Below are 12,004 nucleotides of genomic sequence, written 5' to 3'. Positions count from 1 at the left end.
TAATGTTGTATGTATTGTTCTTATAAGGTGGGATGGCATGGTTTGTTTTTAGACAGAGCTTTTAGCTGCTTCTGATTTATGACTTTATGAAAGTACCTTTTCTTCATACCAAAATATACCTATTTTTCTTGAAGTATACTTAATATTTGAGTGGCAGAAACACTTCTGTCCTTTGAAAACAAGAAAAAATTAAGCAGCTGAGGAAACAGAATTACATAGAAATGCTTGCACTTCAGAGAGAAGTTATTGCCTGAATTTATGTCAATATACTTTATCTTCATGCAGTCCAGGCAGAAGGACTTGTAGCTTGTCTTTCTGTGGAGCCCCATTAGACCCAGCAGAACTGTGCTGGTGGGCTTGCAGAGTGACCGAGTGGAGGTGACAGCTCAGCATGTCAGAGCATTCGGAATTCTGCAAAGAGCAAATGCAGAAGACAGTGGTAGGTGACATTGTCCTTTCCTCCCTATACTTAGGTCAGTTTGTCTTCAACTGTATTTTCTAATTGAAAATTTTAATTCAACGACAAGTCAGGAATCTTCTGCTGATGTGTCTTAAAAATAAGTGATTCTTTAGTAAAGCCCGCTGACATGGCAAATAGAATGTTTAGGATCTTGGATGGCGATGGTCCAGTTCTGTCAATGTGTGGATATTCTGTAACTAGCTGCTTCTAGAAATTCTTGGGGCAAACTGTTTGGTGGCAGTAGTTAAAGCAGTCTGGGCTTCAGACCAGAGGCATGTTGTCCCCTTTCTTTCCACAAAGAAATCAGTAGATCTGTAGATCAGTTGCCGTGTATCCTTGCTTGTTTGCAGTCTTAGGAATTTAATTGCACAGCAGTGCAAACTGGCAAGTGATGGCTTTGTTAGTCAAGCTCAAATACTTCTAAGCGTCTTAAAATGTCATAAACAGAGAAGCTATTGGTTTTGTTTGATTAATGGAACTACAAGCTAGCAACAAGAAATTAGCAGCATCTGTGTAAAATGTTGTTCATTGTCAGCATGCTTCTGTGCAATACAGGCTATTCAACAGTGAAATAAATCTTTCTTTAAAAACATTTTAAATTACCTCAAGTCCACCAGCATGGAAAAATCACCTGTAGATCATATAAGGCACCAAACTTAGGAATGACTAAGTAAGATTTATTTTTGTTTCATTCTACTAGAAGAAAGTGCTTTGTAAATGAAGATCCAGTAACTAAAGCAAAACAGATATTGTGGATGACTTAGATAATGTCCTAATCTGAGCATTCTGTTCAGTACAGAGGCGTGTTTGCAACATAGCATTTGTCAGCTGCCTAAGACTGCAACTAGAAAGTAATGGTTTTCCTTAAATTAATGTTTTCATTCAAAACCCATCTATAAGTATGTAGTCTGAGAACTGGTTATGATCACAATTTTTTAAAAGGATTTTCTATTACATGGTTCCTTAGTATATATGATGCTCTTTGCCTATGAAGGAACAAATGAGGAATATGTGGAGTAATGAAATCTCAAGCCCATGTGAAGTTTGAAGTAGTTGTATTCTTGCTTGTGACTGGCTTTAAAGGAAGCTGCTAATTAGTGCAAGTTTGGAGGAGGATGTTTCTGTGTTTGGATCTTTACATGGAAACATGAATTTGATCTCCTTGTAGGAAAGTACCTATTTTCACTGTTTTTAAAGAAAGGGTAACGGAAAGCAAGTTGGGGAGATTTCGAAACCTTTTTCTCTCCCTTATGATGATTAATTTTGTAATAGGAAGAGTGTTCTGAATATGGGGAGGACACTCTGCTCAGTTAATTCCTAAATCTTAGGTGGTTTTCAAGATTGCCTTGAACTGCTGCTCTTTGAGTCACCCTGTTTCTCAATAGCTAGGTTTTATTGTGGTTTTGAACACTGTGGGGCCAAAGGGACAAACTGAACTTGATCTGAACTGTATCCTGTGAAACTCTGGTTAGTGAAGATGTTTCTAAATAAGTAATTATAAAGCAAGAGCAGTCATGGACAACAGAATCATTAGAGGTAACAGTTATGGTTTTTTAATATTACTGGTAAAGCTTCAACTCTTCGGCAATCACTCCTTTTGTTACTAGATTTTAATCTAAGCAAAACGCAACCTTTGGCAGATTTGTATTTTTCATGTTACTGTAAAAGTTTTTAGTGTCACTTGTTGTGATAGAAGTGATTAATGCCCTGGAAGAGAGAAGGCATCATTCCTTTTTCATTGCTTACATATTTTTTTTTTTGTACACAGCTATAACTTTTTGTTCTACACTAAAATTGGGATGTACGTAGATAAAAATTGTCCTTTTTTAAGTCACCTTGCTTTTGTTTTTATGTGTGAATAATATAAACAAAGGCAGGTGAAAATAGATACTTATTTTCACAGAAACTTCTTTTTGCTTATGCTGATGTTTTTGAGCACATTACTTCTGTTCTTTAGCAATGACTAGGCTCCTTACTGTAGAGCAACTATCTTAAATTATCCTAAAGTACAAGAACTCTCAAAAGGGAACAGTTGAATTATTGTTGGATTTTGGTCACGTCTTGTTTGATGTTGTAAATCATTTGCTTGTATTTCCTGTCTCATACTGTTCCTCTAAAAATAGCTGAAATTGCTCGCTGTTTGCCCAGTGCAGCTCCATGATGGAATAGCCTGTTTAAAGTTACTTCCTCTCAGCTCCTCTGCCCCTCCTGCAGCCTGAATCCTCTCCCTCATGGCCTCCCACAACAGATGTTCAGTGACTTAAACTTTGCTGAGAGAAGGTATTTGGTAACTTTAGGAAGCTGATTTTATTTTTTAAAAAAACAACCACCATGAAACACAAGCGAAAACCAAACCAACCCCCCCCCCCCCCCAAAACCCCACCTCAAAAAACAACAACAAAAACTACAAAAAACCCTGCACAAGCCACCAATCTAAACAAAGGTCACAATTCAGAGGCACAGAACAACCTATAGCCAGTCCCTACGTTACTGAAACTGGTGGGAAAAACCTCAAGAGCCTCTATCAAATGCACCTGGGAAGTTGCATGAGATGATACTTTGCATCAAGACACATCTTCAAAATATAAGCTGGGTTGAAAATTAGTACATGGGGAGCTGAGTCTAACATTGTATCAACACAGATAAAGAGACAGTTTGGTCAATTCATCGGTTTTCTGCAGGAATACGAGAAAGTCACATCAAAGAAACTTGGAATGCTAACCCCAGATTGCCACAGGAAAACTGAATTTGAATGAAAACTCCTTGAGAACACCTTTTTCCTGGCAGTATCCTACTTTAAAATGATCTCTTCAAAGTGTCCTTTTACACAAAATAGCTTCAGTCTTGTTAAAAAGCAGCTGGACTGTACAGTTTTTATTTTGTGCGATTAAGTTACCATCCTAAGGGAATCTTTAGAGAAACCTGATTCCTGCTGTTAGACCATTATATTGGCACGTAGTATGCAACCAGTTACGTTAATGAGTTGAGGAGAATTATGCTTCTTTCCTTGTACAAACTAAAACCTTAATTTTGCAAGCAGCTCTCATGGAACTTGCTGTAAGATGTCTTTGCTCCTAGTCCTGGGATTTGATTGAACAGCCCTTGTGCTGTGAGCCCTTAAGTACTTAAGATCATGACAAGATCTTTTGAGCCTCCTTGGTGTTTGTTGCCTCTTACAGGGAAAGTAAGGCTGTCAGCCTGCAGCTTCTCATTGCTCTCCAATGAAAATATCCTTGGCCACTTCTGTTATGCATGGAACAGTAAAGGCAAGGTATTTGGATGGTTTATTGGACCTACAGGGCTGCAAAAGGAGAACTGGGATGTCTGATCACACGCATATAGGAAAGGGAATTTGGCTACTAGCCATTCTGAGTGATAGATCTGAGTCTGTCCACCATGGGGGCTATAGCTGATTAGGCTTAACAGCTGATAAAGGCCTGTCATTTGCTGTCTTGGAACAGCTTTTGATCACCAGAAGATCTATATGAAGGTTCCTAACTGGTACAGAGTAAGTTTAATCATGTGAGGGGAAAGGATGGTAGTGTAGTAGTATGGCACCATGTGCACCTGTGAAGTGAATTGTGCAGAAGGGATTTTAAGATGCCAAATGTTCCTGTCACCAGGCTGTGAAGGCAGTAAAACTCCACTAGAAGTACTAGATCTAAGTAGGTATAAGCAGTTTCTGGCAGGGAGATACCAGCTGGTGGTGGTCTTCAGTTTAGTGCCAAAGGATTTGGGGTCGATGCTGCTTATTGCCCCTAAGCCAAGAAGCTTTCCATGTGAAGCTCTTGTCTAAAAAGTTGTAATTAATAGAGTGTGCTTTGTTTCCTTGCTGGTTACTTGCTGAAGCAGTGCAAGCTGTGGTATCAGGTTGCTCTGGGGTTGTTGCTGTGGCCCGGGTGGTCAGTATTGTTTTGTTGAGGAAGTGCTTTCCCTGGAGTCTTCTAATGTGATGATCATTTCACGTGGAAAGAGGCTGGCAGGCAAGGGCTTAGATTAAGAACAGGTCATCTAAAAATCTCATTTTTCAGATCATCAAAATCTGTTCACAGATGGCTATTTTTGACCTGGTTTAGAAATCTAATGCAATCTGTCTCCGCATGAGAGCGAAGTGTGTGTGTGTGTGTGTGTGTGTGTGCATGTGTATGCATGCATAAATACCTACGGTTAAAGCAAAGAGATTGTTGGACAAATAGTGTTTCTAGCCACATCTGTTTTGAAAGAAATCCTATTTTTTTTAATATATCAATTTTCTTTATTAGATCTTTATGAATTTCATGTGTTTTTCTTATTTTCAGGCTGTGTGACCTATATACGTAAGTGGAGGGGAGAGAACATTTTTTGACACTTGGCATATACTGCCTAAAAAGAGTTTATTGTTTTTAGGTTACTACAAAAGTACACAAGAATACTAAGCTACTTACATAATCTCCATAGTTGCACTGGTACACCAGTTCTTGGAACTTCACTTTTTTATTTATTGCTTTTTCCTATTTGGAAAGGCAAAAAATGAATTGAAGCTTTCTGTTCTGGGAGGAGCACATAGTATGTCTACCTACAGGAATTATGTACAAATGTAACTATATTCTGACTATATTTCAAACACTATGTTAATTTCACATAATTATCACATGGCTGTTTAGTAACTAAATTGGTTTCTGATGTGAATAGAAGTTTTCTAACTATGACCATTTTTAATATTAAAAGGGATTATTTTTTCAATATATCCCTTTTGAGATATTGCAGTCATGCCCCTCCCCTTATTCCCACCTCACCCCCAAAAAGCACACCTTGCAAAAAAAAGAATTGCCTTCTCAACATTCAATGCTAATGCAGCTGTTTCTGTTCAGTTTAAATTCATGCATAGGCACAAAAGTTAATGTGCTTCTAGGTATTTCTGCATGTTTTAATTGATATTGAGTGGTATTATATTTCTGTTTGAATTAAAATTACTTCAAGTATTGATTATAAAGTTGCTGGCATCTTAATATTTTATATATATGCTGGGGTTTGTGCATGAGGAGCTTTTTAAGCATAAATCGTGTTAGAGAATTGAGCTCTGTGTGTACACACATTTTCCTTTTTCTGTTTTTGCTTGATCTATGGATGTTAAAGGAATAATGCTTTTTCAGAAGAAAGAAAACTTGAAATGAGTGCTTTAGGAATTTTTTTTCAGATTCCAGCATCTCTATTGGTATAGAGAGCTTAAGGGAGAACAGAAATAGGTTGCTGCTCTGGTTTTGCTCTTGACATGCTTGCCTACGAGCTTCTTAGAGAGTGTTTTCCTGAATATGGCAGAAACAAAGTGGATTGCTGTTGGTTTGGATATGTTGCCCTTTTCAGATTTTAGGTATTTTGTTTCTGTACTCAAGTCTTTCAGCATGCTCCCTGAAGTCAAACACTGCGGCATTGAAAGCTCAGCTGCTTTTATTGGGTTTATTTTTTGGAGGTAGCTTTTTTGTTTGTTTGTTTTCTGAAATAGTTTGGGAAATGATTCTCCCATGCTATCTTGATAAAATCAAATATGTTGCTGGTAGAAGACAGCGAGCTAAATTTGTTGACATGTTACAAAGCCTTCCTTAATGCACTCAGATTGGCAGATGTGTGCTGGTGACCCAATACTTAGAAGCACAGGAGTAGCAAATTTTGTTCCAAAAGGTAGAAATAATGTCTGGCTTTTGTGCGTTCTCTGCTTTTCAGAAAGTTGCACCTGGGGAAGTATGTCAAAAGCAAAGATGACACAATGTCAAATATCTAAATTCAATTAAAAATACTAGATGCTTAAAAAAATTTAAGGTGTCAAAACCTTAAGGAAATGTATACATGCATGTATATATTTGTTTATTCCTAGAAACATCTTCAAAGTTTTTTTTTCTTGTTTTACCAGTTATGCTCCCAAGCATCTAAGCAGTGTTCTTCTCTGCTATGTATGCAGAAGAGCCCTTTTTTCTTGCTTCCCTTTTATTACTAGTGTTTTAGCAGAGCAGGAATGTATAACATTGGAAGGAACAAGATGATAGATGAATATGGCTTTGAGATATTCATTCCTCTTTTTCCAGCCTGTTGCGTTCCCTGTGCCTAGCTCAAGCTAAGCTATCTGTGCTGCCACAGTAGTCCATTTTTCAACTGTAGTAACCCAGTATTCGTGGGGAGAAGGTAGCAAGCCAGTGAAGTATTCAGAATTGTATAGCCTATTCTTCTAAGACTTATCCAACATACCTAATGATAACTTCTCCATAGTTGAAATCAGCTCCTTGGTGTTGAGTGCATCACACAGTTAAATTAGGACCCATGTATATTAGAAGTGCAAGGATACATACCAAGAAAAGCTATAGCAAACTTGAACTGATTATTCTGCCACTGTGGCTCCAAATGGAAGCCTTATGCTTCAGAACAAAGTGCTCGTGTATTTTAAATTGTCAAGGACTTAGACATCTTAAACATTCTGCTGCTTCTTAGCAGAAGTGGAAAACTGAGGGTTTTGAAGGTGAGTGTATTGACCTTTTGTCTGCAAACCCTGTCCAAATTCTTTAGCATACAGGTACTTCACAAATATGAAGAGGGAGGAAAAAAAGTGGATCTGCCTCTTGAAAATACAATTGATGAAGATGCCTCTTCTATACAGATAGGTTAAATGATGAAATTCTTGCCCAAATTAAATGATCTCTTGCCCAAATTAAATGATCTCGTCAACTCTGGTTGTTGAGAATATGGAAGCGGTGCACAATCATGTATCAAGTATTCTGGGCTTTCTGTTTTTTCATTTTGGTAGTAGCAGAACCAAAAAAATACTGAGCAAATTGTTCATCTTCATTGTAGATGGCAAAACAGTGCCACAGAGGGAACGTTTTTGTCTTGGAGGAATCTAAAGAGCAACTGAAGCTCTAACAGAGCACATTTGTTGACATAAAGTCTGGCTAGAGAGCTGAGTCTTTAGCTATGCTTGAAAGCTTGACAAATTTTTCTTTCTCAACTGCTCAGTGCTGGAGGAATCTAAACAGCCATTGGCTGGTGCCAGTGTTGGGAAGAAACCATGGTGGTGTTTTTTTTGTTTTGGTGGGGGTTTTTTTGGTGGTTTTTTTTTTTTTTTGTAAGCTCCTTCTTAAGTCAGTAACATGATTAATATATTGGGTTGGTCAGTTAGTCCCTTGTTCTAGTCTCAGTGGTTTTTCAGGGCCTTTTTCCAGTTTGAAGAAAGAAATTACTGTAAAATGCCTTCTCCCTCTATCTTCCTTCTCTGCCCCACTTTCTAATATTGTGATGGTGGTGAGCTTTAATTTGCTGTACAGATTGTGCAGGCAGTCATTTCCTAGCAATGCTAAATGGTGTCTTCCTTTGCATTGCATTTAGGTTTCAATATTGTGGGCTTTTCTACTGTAAGCCTTTTAACAAAGAGGAGACCTGAGTTTTCAAAATACAGTTCTTAAAGAGGGCTCTGACATGACTAAGTATTAACTTTAAGAGCGTAAGTGACTATTGTGCACATCAGAAAACTGGAAATCAACGTCACAAAATCCGGAATTGGTTTTGCGTGTGTGCGTTCATGTTGAAGTGGGAAGTAGAAGAGCGCAGAAAAAGGGAAACTGCATGTTTTTTTGGTTTAATTTTGAGCTTGAAAAGTTTTGTCCCATTCTCTTGGAAGAACCGTGAGAATAGTGTGCCAGCCCCAGAGGAAGACTTCCTTATCGTTCTGCTATTGAAACTCTTCCTGTTGACACGCACGCTCTCTCTCTCTGGGGAACTTCACCCGGTCATCCAGAAAAGAGGCTGGTTTCATGTGAATTTAATGTGAAAATAGATAAGAGAAATTTGGATGCTTGGGACTTGGGGAGAGGAGACAAACTCAGAGACCTCAGTCTGTGTGAGGCTAGTACATTTGATTTGTAACTTGCTTGAACTTGGACTAATGCGAGTAAAAGTTGAAGGTTTACTGTGGCAGAGTAGACTTCTGTGCAGGCTGAGTGAGCCATCAATAATCCTCAATACATTTTTGGCTAGAGCTGCTGCAGTTAAACTATTGCTAACACTTCAGCTTAGTTTAAAGCCACACTGGGCATGCAAACAGATGTTCCAGTCACACCTTTGAATTACAGCAGAGACAGCTTTTTTTAATACAATGTCTTGCAACTCTGAAGGAAGTGGGAAGAATGCTATCAAGTTGCATCAGCTGAGCTGAGAGAGCAAACTTATTTAGAAGAACTCTGAAGTGAGGCATTACTGTCTGAAGCAATGTTTTCATGTCCCTTTTCAATGCCTCTTTGTATGTTCCATGATTAGCTTTAGAAAATGTATGCATGTACAATCACCCATATACAGGCTATTTGTGAGAAGTGTGGATGTGTGGTGTTTCCAACAGCATGTCATGAGTCAGTTAGCAAAAGTGTGCGAACAGTGTGCCAGGAGGAGATCACAGGCCAGAAGACATGGAGTCCTGTGTCACTTTATGCTTTTCCTTTAAAGCTGAGGATGCAGGTTGGCTTAATCTTTCCTTGCTGTAATTCTTCAGTATTTACATGCACATGCATCAGAGTGCTGTTGAACAAATCTGCAGAAAGGAAAAAGTATGTCTTTGCTGAAGATAGGGTTGAAAGAAGCAAGATGATTCTGTTAATAGTATGAAGCTATTTGGGAGCTGGAGACTGGGAAAGCATGTGTCTAGTAAGATGCACTTAAGCTGAGCTGCAGACATCTGATAAAAAGTTGTATTTGTTGCTGTCATTTAGAGTTCCCTTATCCACTGGCAAACAAACCTGTGTTCTCTTGGTCTGTGCATTTTTAGTTTTAGACTTTTTATTTTTATTCCTTGTATTTTTACCAGGAGAGAATGATCTAGTTCCCATGGTATGTGCTAGTAATTTCCAGGTACTGAAAGAGTGAAGGTAAATAAGGCCACATGCATTGTAGACTTATATTTAGTCATTCTTTGAGAGTTCTAAGTTTTGTCTTTAGAATTAAATCACTCATCCACATAGTGCTAAGGTGCTCTAGCAGAGCCATGAGGAGCATTACCCAGTTTCCTGTCTGAGAGTTTTATCAGTCTGCCAAGGAAATTTGGTGCTCAGCTTTGGTTATTAATGGACATGTAGAGGGGAAAGCTGTGGTTTTATTCTTGTTTCATACTCTCATGTTTTGTAGTCTTTGTATTCTCTTGGTTATCCTTAGTTCCTCAATCCTGTGTCTTTTTTTTTGGGGGGGGGTGGTGTTGGGTTTCTTTTTTTGTTAAATGTATGATAATGTAAATGTTTCTTGTTGCGGTTTTGAAACAAATCTTTATTACAAAGAATATTCATGACTTGCATGGTACCTTAGGCAGCTTCAAGTGCTAATTACCTCATCAGAGTGCTTTGAAGTTCCACGTGGTGAAAGGCTGTTGGCTGTAACTAAAGTGACTGTTTTCCATTGCCACATCTGTGGAGAGTGGTGGAGCTGGGGGTCAGTCCTCATTTGCTGTGTTCTGGTAATGCCTTTAGGATAAAATCAGTGGGCTGGATCGGAAAGCTTTATTATTGTGTTGTATTGTGTTCCTGGTATCTGATAGGAGGACTGATCAAAACCTAAACACAAATTTGGAAGGAAGCAGTATACACCAAATACATGCAAATAAATCGGACGCAACAAACTGTTGAGTTGTTGCTGGCTACTGCTGAGCTCTAAATGTAGTGACTGTCAGGACCTGCTGCCTTGGATACAGAATACTGCTGCTAAGTTTAATAGAGACTTCACATTCGTGAAGAAAAATACAGCGTAATACTTCGCTTTAGCCATGTTGCTGACACTGCATTAGTTGACAGATGACTAATTTATGGATAAGTCTTTAATATGTAATCCTTGTGGGTTTTTTTTCTTTCTTGTCTTTAGGCGAAGCCAAAAATCTTCCTACGTATCCGGGGCCAAACAAGATGAGGGATTGCTACTGTACTGTAAACCTGGACCAGGAGGAGGTTTTCAGGACCAAAATAGTGGAGAAGTCATTATGGTAACAAATACACGTATACGCATTCTGTTAACTCTTCTCATTCTCTGCTTTCTAAGTTTGTTTAATGTTCCAGAGATACTTTTTTGGGGGGGCGGGCGGGGGGGGGGAGGCGGAGGAGGGAGGATGAATATGATCCTTCTAGTTTTAAGAACACTAGTGGTAGAACTATTCATGTCATGATTCCTATCTCTGTATATGGGAAAATGTCTTCACCAAGGCAATATTAACTATTTTCCTAAGCCAGTGCTCCTTTCTTTCTGCAATATTTGTTTTGAACTTCCCCAGGTTTTTTAGATCTCAGCTTAGAAGGGAGCACTGAACTGATTTCGTATCTGTCTATGCTTGGTGTTTTGCACTGGTCTAGCTACCCTAATGGGTGGAGTTAGGGATTTTTTTTTAAATTTTTTTTTTTTCCTGTCATGAGGCTGCAACTGAAAGGAGAGGTTTGAACAGAAGATGCCTGTCTGATTATCCTGGACACTTCCTGTGAGATTGTAGAAGCTAAATGTAGAATGAAACAGAACGAGAAGCATGTAACAAAACTTAAAAATGTTTTCTCCTGGAAACCCCCAAACATCAGAAAAATAAAGGAACCAGGCTGGGTGTGTATGTATATGTTGGCAAGTGAGGCTTTTTTGGGAGTTGAGGCTAAAGTAACAGCATGGAACAGTCAAGTTTATAACTTAAGATATAAAGTGGGAAAAGAGTGAGAGTTGAGTGATACAGTTAGGAATTTATCTTCTTGTTGCAAATAATTTACTTTAGGAAATAGCTCTAGAGCCCACCCCCACCTCCTCAGAAGTACCCAGTGCATTTAAGAATGTGGGTCTGAGGAGCTTGAGATGGGATTTATTCCCTTAAGTCGCTTTAATTGTTCTCACCCATCATTTTTTGATGTCTTTAAGTCTTTATTCCTCATCTCATATTCTGATACGGTGTACTGGGGTCCATAATGGAGACTTCTGTTTCTTGAGGCATTTAGATTGGCGAAACATAATCAGAATGATGATGCTAACACTTTCTTGTTTGTAGTGTACTATATTAAAAAAAAAAGTGAAAAAGGAAAGACTGATCTGTATGGGTTTTTTGTTGTTGTTGTTACAATAACTTGCATGCAGTGTCCCTGAACCAGTTGTTTCTCTAAGAGTGACTTTAACTCATTTGAATTCATTGCTGGGTCAACCAAGTGTAGCCCCCCTGCTCACAACTAGAAGTAGCACAGTGGGGGTTTTTTTGCTGGATGATCATTACTGCTTTGCAGGGAAGTGGAAGGTGGAGAGTGGGGGTGTATGAGAATAGTTGATATAATTTCCTTGAACTAATCTAAGTATTTTTCTGTCGAGAAAATAAACTCTTAGTAGTAGGAATAAGCAACAAGTGTAATTCCTTCAGTGGGAAAAATTCTATCTGTCTTTAGATATCATTATAAAGCTGAAGAGGTAGACTGAGGCTGTGCAGAACTGGAAGGTTTCTGGTTTCCTGTGGAGCTAAGTTCTTTTCATTAATTGAGGTGAATTCAGAGGAGAGCAACACAATGATCAGAGGTCTGGAAAACATAATTGATGAGG

At 38.6% G+C, this 12,004-nt stretch overlaps 1 protein-coding gene across 1 annotated transcript in view; it reads left to right on the top strand.

Annotated features, from left to right (window-relative positions):
• The window catches only part of RASA3 (RAS p21 protein activator 3), a 134,906-nt gene that overhangs the window by 29,417 nt on the left and 93,485 nt on the right, over positions 1 to 12,004 (top strand). Inside the window, exon 2 of the mRNA XM_075057213.1 lies at positions 10,319 to 10,436. Within this exon, the coding sequence (XP_074913314.1) occupies positions 10,319 to 10,436 (118 nt within the window). The remainder of the gene's footprint in view (positions 1 to 10,318; positions 10,437 to 12,004) is intronic.

This window comes from Buteo buteo, chromosome 25 (assembly GCF_964188355.1).
Source record: "Buteo buteo chromosome 25, bButBut1.hap1.1, whole genome shotgun sequence".
NCBI lineage: Eukaryota > Metazoa > Chordata > Aves > Accipitriformes > Accipitridae > Buteo > Buteo buteo.
Note: the sequence above shows the minus strand (reverse complement) of the source record. Positions and strands in the feature narration are given on the sequence as shown.